The sequence below is a fragment of the Sander lucioperca genome, chromosome 18, assembly GCF_008315115.2.
Source record: "Sander lucioperca isolate FBNREF2018 chromosome 18, SLUC_FBN_1.2, whole genome shotgun sequence".
Classification (NCBI taxonomy): Eukaryota; Metazoa; Chordata; class Actinopteri; order Perciformes; family Percidae; genus Sander; species Sander lucioperca.
This window is the reverse complement of record NC_050190.1, coordinates 26056381-26074186: the sequence shown is the minus strand read 5'-3', so window position 1 is coordinate 26074186 and position 17806 is coordinate 26056381. Positions and strand designations below refer to the sequence as shown.

General features: G+C 38.0%; 1 protein-coding gene across 1 annotated transcript in view; it reads right to left on the bottom strand.

Annotated features, from left to right (window-relative positions):
- The window catches only part of LOC116063572 (neuronal PAS domain-containing protein 3), a 131492-nt gene extending 117328 nt beyond the window's left edge, over positions 1-14164 (bottom strand). The window contains exons 1-3 of the mRNA XM_035994948.1: positions 14110-14164; positions 6507-6571; positions 6105-6389 (exon numbers count right to left, since the gene is read on the bottom strand). Of these exons, the coding sequence (XP_035850841.1) occupies positions 6105-6389; positions 6507-6571; positions 14110-14164 (405 nt within the window). The remainder of the gene's footprint in view (positions 1-6104; positions 6390-6506; positions 6572-14109) is intronic.
- Between the last annotated feature and the right edge of the window lie 3642 nt (positions 14165-17806).

The window sequence follows — 17806 nt, the reverse complement described above, 5'->3', positions numbered from 1 at the left end:
ATCACTTTTATCGACATACTATACTATGGCTTTATTTATCATTTTTTTCGACATACTATACTATGTCTTTTATCGACATACTATACTATGGCTTTTATCGACATACTGTACTATGGCTTTGTTCGACATACTATACTATGGCTTTTTCATCACTTTTTTCGACATACTATACTATGGCTTTATTTGATATACTATACTATGGCTTTTTTATAACTTTTATCGCCATACTATACTCTGGCTTTTTCATCACTTTTTTAGACATACTATACTATGGCTTTTTTTGAGTATGTCGAACAAAGCCATAGTATAGTATGTCAAAAAAAGCCATAGTATAGTATGTCGAAAAAAGTGATAAAAAAGCAAATGTTTAGTATGTCGAAAATAGCCATAGTATAGTATGTCGAAAAAAGTGATTAAAAAAGCAATAGTTTAGTATGTTGAAAAAAGTGATAAAAAAGCCATAGTATAGTATGTCGAAAAAAGTGATTAATAAAGCAATAGTATAGTATGTCGAAAAATTTGGAAAAAAAGCCATAGTATAGTATGTCGAAAATAGCCATAGTATAGTATGTCGAAAAAAGCCATAGTACAGTATGTCAAAAAAAGCCATAGTATATTATGTCGAAAAAAGTGATAAAAAAGCCATGGTATAGTATGTTGAAAAAAGTGATAAAAAAGCCATGATATAGTATGTCGAAAAAAGTGATGAAAAAGCCATAGTATAGTATGTCGATAAAAGTGATAAAAAAGCCATAGTATAGTATGTCGAAAAAAGTGATGAAAAAGCCATAGTATAGTATGTCGATAAAGGTCATAGTATAGAATGTCGATAAAAGTAATAAAAAGCCATAGTATAGTATGTCGAAAAAAAGCCATAGTATAGTATGTCGAAAAAAGTGATAAAAAAGCCATAGTATTTTATTTCGAAAAAAGAGGAAAAAAAGCCATAGTATAGTATGTCGAAAAAAGTGATAAAAAAGCCATAGTATAGTATTTCGAAAAAAGAGGAAAAAAAGCCATAGTATAGTATGTCGAACAAAGCCATAATATAGTATGTCAAAAAAATGATTAAAAAAAGCAATAGTATAGTACAGGGGTGGCCAACCAGTTAGGTATAAAGAGCCACAAAAAAAAACGCACCATAGCAAAAAGCCACACAACACACGCACGTCCACACTACAACAGCAACAGTATCTTCCAGATCTGATGACAGTCATAATATATAGCAGTTTTCATAGTTTTTTTTCTCACTTAGATTGACTCAGTGGGAAACCTGACAGTCTTTGTTATCCACAATCCTTTTCAGGTCTTGCTTGAACTCGGTTGTGGCCTCTCGAAGCAACTCTCTCACTCATTTGTCACTAAAGGGGCTTTCAAACAATCTGATTCAGCAGTGAAAGGGTTAACGAGGAAGGTGATCTGTGGCTGCTGTTTTTCCTCAGGTTGCAGAATCTGTCCTCAAAACTCTGCTGCATTATTTTCCATTTTAAAATAATTGGCAAATGTATTGGCAGATGCATTCAAATGTGTTTTTTTTTTACTTATCTGAAATACTGTATGTTTCAGAAAAGTTAAAAACAACAATCAACCAATGACACAGCCCCCAGCCACACAGTAAGAGCCTCACAGGAGCAGGCAAAGAGCCGCATACGGCTCAAGAGCCACAGGTTCGCCACCCCTGGTATAGTATGTCGAAAATAGCCATGGTATAGTAAATCGAAAAAAGTGATAAAAAAAAGCCATAGTATAGTATCTCGAAAAAAGTGATAAAAAGCTATAGTATAGTATGTCGAAAAAAAGCCATAGTATAGTATGTCGAAAAAAGAGGAAAAAAAGCCATAGTATAGTATGTCGAAAATAGCCATAATATAATAAGTCGATAAAAGCCATAGTATAGTTTGTCGAAAAAAGTGATAAATAAAGCCATGGTATAGTATGTCGATAAAAGTGATAAAAAAGCCATAGTATAGTATGTCGAAAATAGCCATAGTATAGTATGTCGAAAAATGTGATGAAAAAGCCATAGTATAGTATGTCGAAAAAACGTGATAAATAAAGGCATAGTATAGTATGTCGTGAAAAGTGATAAAAAAGCCATAGTATAGTATATCAAAAAAAGCTATAGTATAGTATGTCTAAAAAAGTGATGAAAAAGCCATAGTATATTATGGCGATAAAAGTGATAAAAAAGCCAAAGTATAGTATATCAAAAAAAGCCATAGTATAGTAGGTCTAAAAAAGTGATGAAAAAGCCATAGTATAGTATGGCGATAAAAGTGATAAAAAAGCCATAGTATAGTATATCAAAAAAAGCCATAGTATAGTATGTCTAAAAAAGTGATGAAAAAGCCATAGTATAGTATGGCGATAAAAGTGATAAAAAAGCCATAGTATAGTATATCAAATAAAGCCATAGTATAGTATGTCGAAAAAAGTGATGAAAAAGCCATAGTATAGTATGTCGAACAAAGCCATAGTACAGTATGTCGATAAAAGCCATAGTATAGTATGTCGATAAAAGACATAGTATAGTATGTCGAAAAAAGTGATAAAAAAGCCATGATATAGTATGTCGAAAAAAGTGATGAAAAAGCCATAGTATAGTATGTCGAAAAAAGTGATAAATAAATCCATAGTATAGTATTTCGAAAAAAGTGATTTAAAAAGCCATACTATAGTATGTCGAAAAAGTCATAAAAAGGCCATAGTATAGTATGTCGATAAAAGTGATAAAAAAGCCATAGTATAGTATATCAAATAAAGCCATAGTATAGTATGTCGAAAAAAGTGATGAAAAAGCCATAGTATAGTATGTCGAACAAAGCCATAGTACAGTATGTCGATAAAAGCCATAGTATAGTATGTCGATAAAAGACATAGTATAGTATGTCGAAAAAAATGATAAATAAAGCCATAGTATAGTATGTCGATAAAAGTGATGGAAAAGCCATAGTATAGTGTGTCGAACAAAGTGATAAAAAAGCCATAGTATAGTATATCAAATAAAGCCATAGTATAGTATGTCGAAAAAAGTGATGAAAAAGCCATAGTATAGTATGTCGAACAAAGCCATAGTACAGTATGTCGATAAAAGCCATAGTATAGTATGTCGATAAAAGACATAGTATAGTATGTCGAAAAAGTCATGAAAAAGCCATAGTATAGTATGTCGATAAAAGTGATAAAAAAGCCATAGTATAGTATGTCGCAAAAGCCATAGTATAGTATGTCAATAAAAGCCATAGTATAGTATATCGAAAAAAGAGAAAAAAGCCATAGTATAATGTCGAAAAAAGTGATAAAAAAGTCATAGTATAGTATTTCGATAAAAGTGATAAAAAAAAAGCCATAGTATAGTATGTCGAAAAAAGTGATGAAAAAGCCATAGTATAGTATGTCGAACAAAGCCATAGTACAGTATGTCGATAAAAGCCATAGTATAGTATGTCGATAAAAGACATAGTATAGTATGTCGAAAAAGTAATGAAAAAGCCATAGTATAGTATGTCGATAAAAGTGATAAAAAAGCCATAGTATAGTATGTCGCAAAAGCCATAGTATAGTATGTCAATAAAAGCCATAGTATAGTATATCGAAAAAAGAGAAAAAAGCCATAGTATAATGTCGAAAAAAGTGATAAAAAAGTCATAGTATAGTATTTCGATAAAAGTGATAAAAAAAAGCCATAGTATAGTATGTCGAAAAAAGAGAAAAAAAAAGCCATAGTATAGTATGTCAAAAAAGCCATAGTATAGTATGTCGAAAAAAGTGATTAAAAAAAAGCCATAGTATAGTATGTCGTAAAAAGTGATAAAAAAGCCATAGTATAGTATGGCAATAAAAGCTATAGTATAGTTTGTCGATAAAAGCCATAGTATAGTATGTCAAAAAAAGTGATGAAAAAGCCATATTATAGTATCTCGAACAAAGCCATATTATAGTATGTTGATAAAAGCCATAGTATAGTATGTCGAACAAAGCCATAGTGTAGTATGTCGAAAAAAGTCTATTTATGACTTTTTTCGACATACTATACTATGTTTTTATTCAACATACTATACTATGCCTTTTTTTCACTTTTTTCGACATGCTATACTATGACTTTTTTCGACATACTATACTATGGCTTTTTCCTCTCTTTTCTCGACATACTATACTATGGCTTCATAATCACTTTTTTAGACATACTATACTATGGCCTGTTTATCACTTTTTTCGACATACTAAATTATGGCTTTTTTTATCACTTTTTTCAAAGTACCCACAACAGCTGTGTTCTTCCAACCAGCTTTCTCCTTATGTGCCACGAACTACCCTCTACCCCTGACTTCTCTACTCTGTGGACTGTTCTCCTGGCATATTTGACATCTTCATTTCACTGTTAGACCTCAAAACTCAACACGCCTTGCGAGATTTTAACCGACAACAATTGTGTTCTTCCAACCAGCTTTCTCCTTAAGTGTCAGACACTACCCTCTACCCCAACTTCTCTACTCTTAAGAGTGTTCTCCTGGCATATTTGCCATCTTCATTTTCACTGTTAGACCTTAAAATGCAATTCACCTTGTGAGGTTTGAACCTACAACCTCTGTTAACTTCCAACTAGCTTTCATCTTATATGCCACGAGCTAGCCGCTACCCCAAATACTCTACTCTGTGGACTGTTCTCCTGGCATATTTACATCTTCATGTTCACTGTTAGAATTTAAAATTCAACACACTTTGGGAGGTTTGAACACACAACCACTGCTTCTTTTCAACCAGCTTTTGCCTTACGTTCTACAAACTACCCTCTAACCCAACTTCTCTAAACTGTGGATTGTTCTCCTGGCATATTTGACATCTTCATTTTCACTGTTAGACCTTAAAACTCAATACACCTTGTGAGATTTGAACCGACAACAATGTGTTCTTCTAACCAGCTTTCTCCTTATGTGTCACAAACTACCCTCTACCCCAACTTCACTACTGTTAGGAATGTTCTCCTGGCATATTTGCCATCTTCATTTCCATTGTTAGACCTTAAAATGCAATGCACCTTGTGAGGTTTGAACCTACAACCTCTGTTAACTTCCAACTAGCTTTCACTTTATGTGCCACGAACTACCTGCTACCTCAAATCCTTTACACTGTAGACTGTTCTCCTGGCATATTTGACATCTTCATGTTCACTGTAGACCTTAAAATGCAATGCACCTTGTGAGGTTTGAATCTACAACCTCTGTTACCTTCCAACTAGCTTTCGCCTTATGTGCCACAAACTACCAGCAACCCCAAATACTCTACTCTGTGGATTGTTCTCCTGGCATATTGACATCTTCATGTTCACTGTTAGCCCTTAAAACTCAACACACCTTGTGGGCTTTGAACCCACAACCACTGTTTCTTTCTAACCAGCTTTTACCTTATGTGCCATGAACTACCCGCTACCTGAAATACTCTACACGGTGGGACTGTTCTCCTGGCATATTTGACATCTTCATTTTCACTGTTAGACCTTAAAGTTCAACACACCCTGTGAGGTTAGAACCCACAACCACTGTTTTTTTTCAACCAGTTCTTGTTTTGTGTGCCACAAACTACCCTCTAACCCAACTTCTCTACTCTGTGGACTGTTCTCCTGGCATATTTGACATCTTCATTTTCACTGTAAGACCATAACATTCAATGCATTTTCTGAGGTTTGAACCCACAACCACTGTTTCCTTCCAACCAGCTTTTGCCTTATGTGCCACGAACTACCCTCTACCCCAGTGCTTCACAACTGTTTTTCAAATAATGTACCCCCTATCAAATTTGTTCTCTCTTTATTTCATTTGAGATAGATATAAAGCCTGTGACTATGATATAGTGATGTGCCATCAGTGTGAAATTTATTAAACATTGTAAATGAAAAACATTTGCAAAAATAACAATGTAATTACCGATCATGCAGTTCAAGTACCCCTTGACTGGCCCCGAACATGTTTGATAAAAAAAAACCCTATATATATAGTGATTTGTATAACATTTTAGCTCAAAAACACTTGTAATAATAAACAACAAATTGACACACACTAACAAAGCATAATAGTTGCACTATTGCAATTTATTGCGAAACGTGCTTGTGCTTCACTGAGGATCTTGGTCATCCTCGGTGGCAGGGAGGACACAGCAGTGATCAGGCTTTTTTCCAGGCCCAGTCTGTTTCTCTGCTTTGTTTTGATCAGAGTCATTGCAGAAAATGTGGCCTCACACAAATATGTGGATCCAAAGGGCAGTAGCTGCTGCAAAGCTTTTTCTCCCAGCTCAGGGTACTCCTTTTTTACACACACCAAAAACTGCGTTAGAGTGGAGTTTTCATATTTCATCTGTAGGCCATAGTCAGATGACACATCCAAGAGTTTTTCCTGGTGACAGAGAAGGAGCTTGTTTCTGATATCTTCTGACAAAAGAAATCGGTTTCTCATCCAATTGAGCTGTGTAGATTTCTCCTCCATGTCAGGAAAGTATGAGTTAAAACTCACAATCAGGTTGGCCAAATGTTCCTCTATAATGGACTTGACTGGTGCTCTCTCCACAAAGCATCCACCTGAGAAAAGCAGGTGAGATCCCACTGTACACATGCCCGTTTCCACAACTGTGCTTTCTTCAGAAAACCACCCACCTTGTCATACAGGTTCAGAACGTGGGTGTCCTTGCCCTGCAGACACACATTCAGCTCATTCAATTTGCTGAATATATCTGCCAGATAGCACAGCGTTGCAAGCCAATCTTTATCTTCAAACAGGGTGGCATATGGAGATCTTTGCTCTGACAAAAAGGTGTGCACCTCCGCCCGTAGTTCCAAAAGCCTGTTCAGTATCCTCCCTCGAAATAGCCAGCACACTTCTGTGTGTAGCAGCAGTTGTGTGTTTAGAGCTCCCATGTCCTCACAAAGGCGGTGAAAAATTAACTGTTCTTCATTTTCACTGTTAAAACTTAAAATTCAATTTGCCTTGTGTGGTTTGAACCGACAAGCACTGTTTCTTTTCAACCAGCTTTTGCCTCATGTGCCACAAACTACCCTCTATCCCAACTACTCTACCTTCAGGGGTGTTCTCCTGGCGTATTTGACATCTTCATGTTCACTGTTAAGACCTTAAAATTTAACAGGCCTTGTGAGATTTGAACCCACAACAGATGTGTTCTTCCAACCAGCTTTAGCCTTATGTGCCACAGACTATCCTCTATTTTATTCTGCGGTCTGTTCTCCTGGCGTATTTGACATCTTCATTTTCACTGTTAGACCTTAAAATTCAACACACCCAGCAAGTTTTGAACCCAGAACCCATGTTTTTCCCAACTAGCATTCTATCACTCTGAGCCATCCGATCTGACATGCTTAACAATTTTTTTAGAGCTTATTTGACTTTTTTACTTTCACTGTTAGACATAAAAAAAGTGCCTCCTGAGAACTGAACCCACAACCTGTGTGTTCTTTCAACCAGCATTCTTCTATGAAGGTAAATATGGTGCAAAAAGGGAGAGCTTGTAGAATACAATGTGAGAACTTGCAGAACAAAAAATCTGAACTTGTATGTTAAAATTTGCACTTGTAAAAATTTTATTTGCACTTGTAAAAAATATTCACACACATGTGATCTGAATTTGAAGTCATACAAAGAAAAAAAACATGAGAGCTTGTAAAAAAAATCTGAACTTGTAAGTTGAAATTTGCACTTGTAGAAAATGTTCACACACCTGTATTCTGAATGTGAAGTTACAGAAAACATATTCACAAATGTGTAGATTGATATTTACATGAACACAATGACAGCTGCAAACTTATAATGCAACATTTACTCGTATACTTTTTTTTTTTACTCTGGTTCATTTTCCATCACAACCACAACTCAGTGATTACAACCTCTCCAATCTGTCACTGCAACTTCACATATGTGCTCTCTCGCATCACAAAGTGGCCAATCTGCGCACCTCGACTTTCACAACACTTTTGACGATACATTTGGTGCAAAACTAACTTGTACCTGTGGACTTAGGCTGTGGAGCTCTGAGCTAACAGAACGGGAAAAGCAGGGTTTCTATCGCCAGATGAGGGACAACTCTGTCTGGCTTATTTATGTAGCATGGAAACTTGGTGGAATAGCATGCTAGCATTAGCTAGCTAACTAGCAGCCAGCCCTAAATACCTTTTAATTGTCTAAACATTTTTAACAGTCAAACTAAAACACTGGCGGTGAGCTCCACGGCCTGCAGCCGCAGACGGACCGTCATCAGTGGGTAACAGGTGCCAAGTTTCGCATCCCTGCCGAGAATTGCATCCACTAGGGAAAATAATGATTTTATAAGGCAAAGTACTGTTTAAAAACTAGGCAATAGTAAATCTCTTTGTCATGTTCATCAATAATGATTAGGATTTTAGAAGGTTTAGAGACATCAATGTTTTATCAGACTCTGTAGTAGCATTTCCTTGCTACCTAGATGCAATTTTCGGCAGCAATGAATTCTGCAGAAATTATTGTTTCTGCCCAAGCGGGTGCAATTCTTAGCAGGGATGCACAACATCAGCAAAGCAAGCTCTGGTCATGGCCGGGGGATGGGCCGCTGCTACCGGATGTGTCTGCGGCTGCAGGCCGTGGAGCTCACCGCCAGTGTTTAAGTTTGACTGTTAAAAATTGTTTAGACAATTAAAAGGTATTTATTTAGAAGCGGGCTGGCTGCTAGTTAGCTAGCTAACGCTAGCATGCTATTCCACCAAGCTTCCATGCTACATAAATAAGCCGGACAGAGTTGTCCCTCATCTGGCGATAGAAACCCTGATTTTCTCATAGACTGTATATAAGAAGGCTTTTCCCGTTCTGTTAGCTCAGAGCTCCACAGCCTAAGTCCACAGGTACAAATTAGTTTTGCACCAAATGTATCGTCAAGAGTGTTGTGAAACTCGAGGTGCGCAGATTGGCCACTTTGTGATGCGAGAGAGCACATATGTGAAGTTGCAGTGACAGATTGGAGAGGTTGTAATCACTGAGTTGTGGTTGTGATGGAAAATGAACCAGAGTAAAAAAAAAAAAGTATACGAGTAAATGTTGCATTATAAGTTTGCAGCTGTCATTGTGTTCATGTAAATATCAATCTACACATTTGTGAATATTTTTTCTGTAACTTCACATTCAGAATACAGGTGTGTGAACATTTTCTAGTTAAACAAGTTCAGATTTTTTTTACAAGCTCTCATGTTTTTTTTCTTTGTATGACTTCAAATTCAGATCACATGTGTGTGAATATTTTATATATACAAGTGCAAATTTTATTTTTACAAGTGCAAATAAAATTTTTACAAGTGCAAATTTTAACATACAAGTTCAGATTTTTTGTTCTGCAAGTTCTCACATTGTATTCTACAAGCTCTCCCTTTTTGCACCATATTTACCTTCATATTCTTCCACCCTGAGCTATCTGACACGTGACAATAGTTTTAGAGCGTATTTGACTTTTTGGCTTTTACATAAGACCTTAAAATTCAATGCATTTCATGAGGATTGATATCACAAACTGTCATTGGATTGGATTCATCAGCCTGACAGATATATCAGTCAAACTCTTGTTTTTTTTATAGACAGACGTATCTGTCAATATTGAAAAGTCAAAGTATAGTATGTCGAGAAAAAAACATAGTATAGTATGTCGAAAAAAGTCCCAGCATAGTTGGTCGAAAAAAGTCATAAAAAGCCACAGTATAGTTTATTGAATAAAGTGATAAAAAGCCAAATATAACCTTTATTTATTCAGGGAAGGCTCTCTTTTTCCAATGACGCCCTGATTACAACACAAATAAAAACAATCTCAAGAAATTACAGTACAAATAAATATTCTGATCATAAAACAATACCCAAATTACAATATGTAAATACAACGAAAAACAAGTGAGAATCACTGGTGCTGTTGATAAGAGGGCTATTAAAGCGGTCCCTAAATAACACATTTCCAAGCATTATCTTGAACGTCCCAATGGAAACAAGTTGTTTCAAAAATTTGAGAGAATCCTGAAGTCAGTTCCATTTGTCCGGAGAAAAAGCCATAGTATAGTATGTTGAAAAAGTGATAAAAAGTCATAGTATAGTATGTTGAAAAAGTGATCAAAAGTCATAGTATAGTATGTCGAAAAAAGTGATGCATAGTATGTTGAAAAAAAGCCATAGTATAGTATGTCCAAAAACGTGATAAAAAACCATAGTATAGTATGTTAAAAAAAAGACTTATATATTAGTATATTAGTATATTGAAAAGTCTGTAGTACAGACTCTGTACTACACACTACACTAAATATTAAATTTAAATATATAATTAATACATCTCTGTAGTGCAGACTCTGTACTACACACTACACTAAATATTAAATTTAAATAATAATAAATAATTAATAAATAACCAGCTTTTCAAAATAATAGTTGCAATGTGCAATTTTAAGCTCATTAAACTATTTTCTAAAAAAGTGCTATAACAATTTTACTGGCATTGCTCCCATTATCCTCCATGACACACACTCTTCCACTTTGCCCGACAACTCTTCTCCAAAACAAACTGTGCTGAGATAACAGAGCTCAGCCCATAGCTTCACTCACTCAAAGCAGATAGTATGCGTGAAATAAAAACAGGACACGTAATTTCACTGTGTGTAGTGTTTAACTATGCTAACTAACCGTGTATTGTGAACCGCGTGTAGTGATTAAAAAAAAAACAGACAACAGTTGTGTCTCAAAGACCAGGCAACAGCCGGGACATTGAGAATCCACGCGCGAGAGGTGATGGATATTTCGTCACTTCGTCATGTATTCACTTCTTTGAAACAAGAGAAGAAAGCCTCACTGATGTGAAGAATAGGACAGAGAAACATATATAAATGTTCTCTGCCCACCGTATGCCAACGCTCCGGTAAGTCCACTAACCCCGTCTCTGCCCGGGCATGCCCCAGCTGCCACACATTTGTTGACAAACTCCGATGCACACACAACGGTGAAATGGCGATTTATCCCTTTAAATGTGAATAAATGACAGTTACACTCACCGCCAGCAAATGCTCTTTCCGTTGTGATTGGTGGTATCTTTACAACTCGCCGTTACCTTGTTTCCTACAGACTGTGTTGATGCGACTATATATATATATATATATATATATATATATGTTTTTTGAAGACTCAGTTAAGGCGGCATGCACGTGTTGTTAAGTGCTGCAAAGTGCTGCGGGAAACCCTGAAGCCTACCGTAATCGCACACCGCCACCGCCCCGCCACCTGCCCCCCACCCCCTCCACTCAGTTACTAGTAGCCAAGGAGGACACGGAGGATTAAAAAAACATGATGGACTCTTTAGAAGAGGTAATTATCTTCACTCGAGTTTCTGCGCAGGAAAGTCACCGGACGACACAATCTTCTGAACATAGCCATACTGAGAAATACAGAGAGAGTTGTGTGGAGCTTAATTAGCTTTGTAGCAACTCATTTGGCAATGGCTTGAATATAACAGACGTTCATTAATATCAAAAAGTTATGCACTAAAGCTTTAAGAGAACTTAAAGCTACGTAAAGGATATAATTGCCACTTGAATATAAGTGGCAATTTTGTCTGGTAAGCAGTTCTTAAATTCTTCTAGCAATAACAGATTACGCAAACACCTAAAATCAATGGCATTTAGACTGGCACCAACGATCGAACAGAACTTCTTTGTCACGGCCAAATTCAATACAAAAAAGTCTGGTTGTCAGTTTTTTTGAACCTCCAAAACCTTTGACGATATGCCTCGGGCCACAATTCATATGCCCTAGCACAGCTGCTTTGACCTCGTCATAATCCAGACTCAACTCAGGTGACAAGGAGGCATAGGCTTCTTGAGCCTTGCCAGTGAACACACACTGCAAAAGCAATGGCCAAACATGTGTAGGCCACTTTAATGTGTTTGCAACACGCTCAAACAAATTGAAATATTTATCTACATCCCTCACTAAAGAGAGGAAACCAAACGAATACACTTGTTAATATCAGATTCATGAGACTGAGACACTATGGGTGATTAGGAGGAAGAACTCTCTTTCATTTCAAGCTCCTTCCAACAAAGCTATCTGTCAACCTCAATTTTGCGTGATTGCAATTCACAGTCAAGCTCTTTTTCTTTTACTGCCAAGCGACACAATTCAAGTTCTAACTCCTTCAGACGGAGCTGAATGGGGGTCTTTTTTCCCCCCATTGTGGCAACACCAGTGTCCCAAGGCAACACACCATCTGTTAAAGCAGCCACCAACTCAGATTTTATCACATTCTTTTTTGCCTGTTTAGACAGAATGATACCAAAATGATCGGCAATAACAACCAAAGGTTCTTTTGTGCAAGGCTGTTATTTATCAAGGCTTGGTTGCGCTACAAATTCATCAACATTAAACTCCATTGTCAAGAGCGAATAGCACAACACAGACTAACCGATCACTATAAAAAAGAACCTGAGAAATGTACCGCCCGAAAATTGGCACAGCACACAAAAAACTCAAGGAGCAGCAGCACCAAAAATCAATGGCATCCAAAAACGTGTGCACGAATTAACAACAAAGCACACAAAAAGTAGGCAATGTGAAGACACGGTAAACAACACAAATACTACTCAATGCGGAAAACCGTGTTTAGACAAGCCCCCAAATATGTTATGGCTTCCATTTAAAGAATTAAATCAAGGCTCAAAAGGGATTGGATGATGCAACATATAAAAAGATGGGAAGACGCTGGACCAACCTCGTAATGGGCCATCGCTCCCTGCGTCTCCCCGTAAATTACCTAAAAAGGCTCAACTAATCCTAAAACAAACAAAAGAGACGAATAATTGAACTACTGGTAACCTCCAGCCCAAACTTTGAAAAAAATCCATCCATGCTGTTTAGAGTGAGATACGGTTTCTGAATGTGTCCTGCCTTCAGTCTCTGGGTGAGCTGTTCAAAATCGGCAAGGCTTGTGACATCACAAACCCGAAACGTGCTGGCTAACCGTAACCATTAGCATGCTAACGCTAATGCTAACGCTAGCATGCTACCTCGTTCTCAATAGCAAAGCACTGCTACAACACACACAAGTTCACCATAATCTACAAAAAAACTACTTACATGTGCGCCCTCATTTAGAAGTCTCCCAGCTAATCCTGCCTTGGAACTGACCGAAGTTGTCAAGAGGGTCTGGCTGCAGACCTCCAGTGTCAGGCTGATTCCGTTGCAGGCTCCACTCTCAGGCTACCTCCAGTGTCAGGACCGGAAATAACAAACTTTTTGTGCGTCTCTTAAAGGAGTCCGGCGCAACCATAGACTGTATATACAGTCTATGATTGCGACTAAAAACAACGAAAAAGTAGGAGAAGAAGATTTATTGCCGCAAATTGACTACCGTTGGGAGAAGAAGATTTATTGCCGCAAATTGACTACCGTTGGGACAACAGTAAGTAACAAATATGTATATATAGATATAGACATAAACACACACCATATGTTTGCTGTTTTACTAGCCGCCTTACGCACGCAAACGGTGGCTAACGGTTGACTGACGCTCAGGATTATTTGTTGTCTAAATGAAAATGACATGAGGATAAGTTTTTAAGTTTTTCTATCCTTCATTCCACTCGTTTTATACTTTTACCAATTGAAATACATATATTTTAACGGCACTTTTTCTGTGTTATGTAGATGCATCGTTCAATCTATGAAGAGGGTAGAGGGTTTAAAGTGGAACGCTGCACAGCTTGTTGTAAGCTGTTCCACTGCCCCCTTTGCCCCAAATACAAACCCAGCCAACGAGCCAAGCTTCAGCAGCACCTCGATGTTCACATTAAAAATGCTATTATATTCAAAGGTATGGATTTGTGTGTGTCTGTGTCTTTGTGTACTCTCATGTCTTGTTATTGGCTAATTTAAACTTTTCTTTACTTGCTCTTAGACAAAAAGATCTGCAAGTGCAATTTGAACTGCAGAAATACAGGGCACTTTCATTGCCCTATATGCAACAAATCTATTATAAGAAGAACAGACATGGAGAGACACCTGGAGGCTTGCCAAGGTGCTACAGAAGCTGCTGCCCCATCCAAACAAAATGCAGACTTACCTGCCACACCCTCTCCCCATCTTTCACCATCCACCATTCCACCTGTCTCCTCCATTTCAATTGTTCCTCCTCCCCAACCAGATATAAAGGTGCATGCTGCTACCTCTACCTCCACACCTTCTGCCAACCCTTCTTCTGGAGAGACACATTTATGTACTGCCCAGGAGACAACAAAGAGATTTCTCCAGAAGAAGGTGCAATGTCCTCATTGTAAACTGGTCTGCCATAAAAAGAATTTGGCGAAACATATACAGAGGAAGCATAGTATGGCCTTTACACTGTGCTTGATGCACCCTATGATTTCACTGTGGTAAGTTGACCTGCATATTCAAAGTAAACTATAAAAATCCTGTTAATAACATTTACTACAGCTTACAGTCATGTCTTTTCAGAGGGACATGTCGGCTTTGCGAAAGTGGTGGTGTATTTTGCTAATGGAGAATTTTGACCTTGGAAGGTGAAAGCACAAAGATGTTGACACTTACTTGATTGTCTTGGAAATATTAACACCTTACCTAACACAATCTTTGTTATAGCCAACACTTATTTTTTTCTTTATTTCAGCCATGGCAAACAGTTTGCCCACTGGACACACACAGCAAAGGCCATCCTGCGAGGTGAGGTGCCACCAATGTTCCGTCTGAAGAAGCAGAAAATGGATGACGTCACTGAGGTCAGTTTTCAGTTTGTGAGTTGGAAGTAAAGGGACAGAGGGGATTTTAATGAGTTCCCACAATAACAAACTAGTTGATGATGACATAAAGCTGGACCCTGGGAAAACAGGAATGAACAAAGTTGGTTGTGCTTTTTCTTTGAGAATACTACCACAGTGTCATTTTTTAATCCATCCCTCAGTCAGCAATGTTTACAGAATCTGAACTTTATCCATGTTCAGTATTTAGATCTATCTTAGATTCATCAAGGTGGATGATCTAAAGAACTGGCCCTGATGGGATCATTGTATTTGACCTTAAAAAGGAGGATTTGTGTTTTTTTCTTTTAGGGAGAGAATCAAGTACACCCTGTTTTGCAGCCTCCCGAAGCTAGGGATGAAAAAGATGTTGAGATGGTAGGCATGCTCTGTTTTATACTGAGGTTATTCTGACAAAGCTCATTTTAAGTGTCCCTTTGCTACTTATGCTTATATGTTAGGATCATTTCTGACTGTAGAAAGTCAGCAGAGTGGGTGGAAACAAACCAACATTTGTTTTCATCCAAGGTGGAGTTGCCCAGTGCAGTCGGAATGGGAGAGGAGGAAATGGAAGAAGCTGCAAAGCAGTATGCCAGACTTTGGTCTGAGGAGGAAAGTTCCAAGCTTGAGGAACTAGAGAAAGATGACATCCGGGAACCATTTAAGTTCAAATTCTCCACAATCGAGGACATGTGGCTGTTTTGTGATGAGATTTGTGACAAACAAGGATACTTGGCATATTGTGAATGTAAAGTGGAGTAGTAACAGTCAATAAAAGCTTAGCTGCAACCACCAGCCTACTTTTTACATTCACAGGACTGATTGAGGACATTGTTTTTTGGGGATTTTTTTCCTGTGTGCCAGTTAGTGTCTAAAACCAGCTGTAAGTTCAAAGATTACCTCTAGTTTTTATGTATTGTGATATCACCATGTTTCTAGTTCTACATTCGTTTCTGCAGGTGTAGTTTTTGATATTTTGAATTTCTAAAGAAGATTGCAGTGCCAATTTGTCATTTTATTTTCATTATTTGTAAATAAACCGTCTGTTGAAAACGTACAAACCGGTGTCTCGGGTTTACTCTGTGGCTTGGAGCATAACAGCTGAGATTACTTCAGTATGTATAACCCTCTGAGCAGACATTAACTTGTGTCAATAATTTCCATTAAGAAATGCATATTCCATTAAGCTCAATGTTTTTACATGGACTAATGTCGCTAAACTATAGGCTATGAATGGCGTTTATTTTGACACTTGATGTAGGCTAATGCGATAATAATGCAATGTATAAATTCATGTTTTTCGTGTTAGTGTTGATTAATTTAAAATTAATTAAGAAAAAATCAACAACAAAGCGGCTTCTTCCAAAAGTGTGTATACAGTTATATTATAAAGTTTCTTGCGCATAAGAGATCGTCAGATAACCTGATCGTCAGTCAACCGTTAACCACCGTTAGCGTAACTTATTTATTACAAACCATCCACATTCGGTATTATTCGGCAATTTATTCGGCAATTTGCAAACGTAACCCGTGGATTCAGGGTGTTCAGTCCTTTAAGAGACGCACAAAAAGTTTGTTATTTCCGGTCCTGACACTGGAGGCAGCCTGAGAGTGGAGCCTGCAACGGAATCAGCCTGACACTGGAGGTCTGCAGCCAGACCCCCCTCCAAGTTGTAGAAACAGCCTTTCTTTTACTGTCTATGGAGCTAGCTAGCTGACATGATCTACGCCTGAGCTACTGAGCATGTGCGAGTGCAATCAAAGATAGTACAGAAGAAGAAGAAGAAAAGAGGTCTCTGTAGCTAAAACAGAGACCAGCTGAAAAGAGGATCTGCAGCAGTGAGAGAGAGCACTGCAGTACAACAAAAATATGGTGTTTTTTGAAAATTAAACCATGTAAACCTATTCTGGTACAACCTTAAAATACAATTATGAACCTGAAAATGAGCATAATATGGCTGCTTTAAAATGTTTTCAGAAACACGTTTCAGTGAACTATTTTAGTACAATATGAGATTGTATTCTGAATGATTCGCCATTAATGGCCTGTTGAAAAATCCAGAAGCAGCACCCAGACCCACGTGACGCGTTCGTCCAATCAGCTGCCGATTTTCATTTTTTGGGCAACAATACAGAGTAGCGCCGCCTGCTGTTATGGAGACGTATTACGTCTCGTCTCTTTGCTGTGTTCCGAGGCATTTTTTTGACCAACTCGGGGAGACTGATCAGTCCAACTGCCTTTTCTGCCAACGGTCGGCCGTCGGCCCGGTGTGTAGCTGCCTTTAACAGGCAGAGGGAGGAGTGTGGAACGAGAGACAGAGAGAGAGAGGAGACAGAGGGAGAAAACAAGATACACACAGCAGAGGCGCATGTAACACATAGGGCCCTAAATTGAATGCGGCGCAGCGCAACACACAGCACAGCACAGCACAGCACAGTGCAGCACAAAGCCCGACGCAAGTGTCTTTGATAGTTTTAAGACCGACGCAGTTGTCAATTTCCCGTCCAGCGCCCACATCGTTCAAATGCACCTGTGCCCATCTGTGCGCCCATGGGCGTGCTGGTTTTACAGGGAGGTGTGTTCTCGTGCATTCTTGGCATATTGCTATCTTGAGGCACTGGAAAGTGATCGCCGCATTGACCAACAAAAACCAAAAAGCGCGTACACTATGCTTGTCACACACACACAGGGAAGCACAGCAGCACACAAACATGCAAAAGATTACAAATAAAAATATTATGGTGCAAATCCTCCATCATAATAGCAATGCGCCAAGGTACAAATGCACCTGGCTTTTAAAGGGAATGGGAGATGACACTGATTGGTTTATTGCATGTCGCCCAAAACACACCTATGAATTAATGAAGACACTAAGTACAACCCTTTTGAATCACGGTAAACTAGCAAAAGTGGATTTGTACACGGCCTAATGCACCTGCACCATGCGCTTCACGCCGTGCGCTTAGATTGTTAAAATAGGGCCCATAGTATGTCGAAAAAAGTCA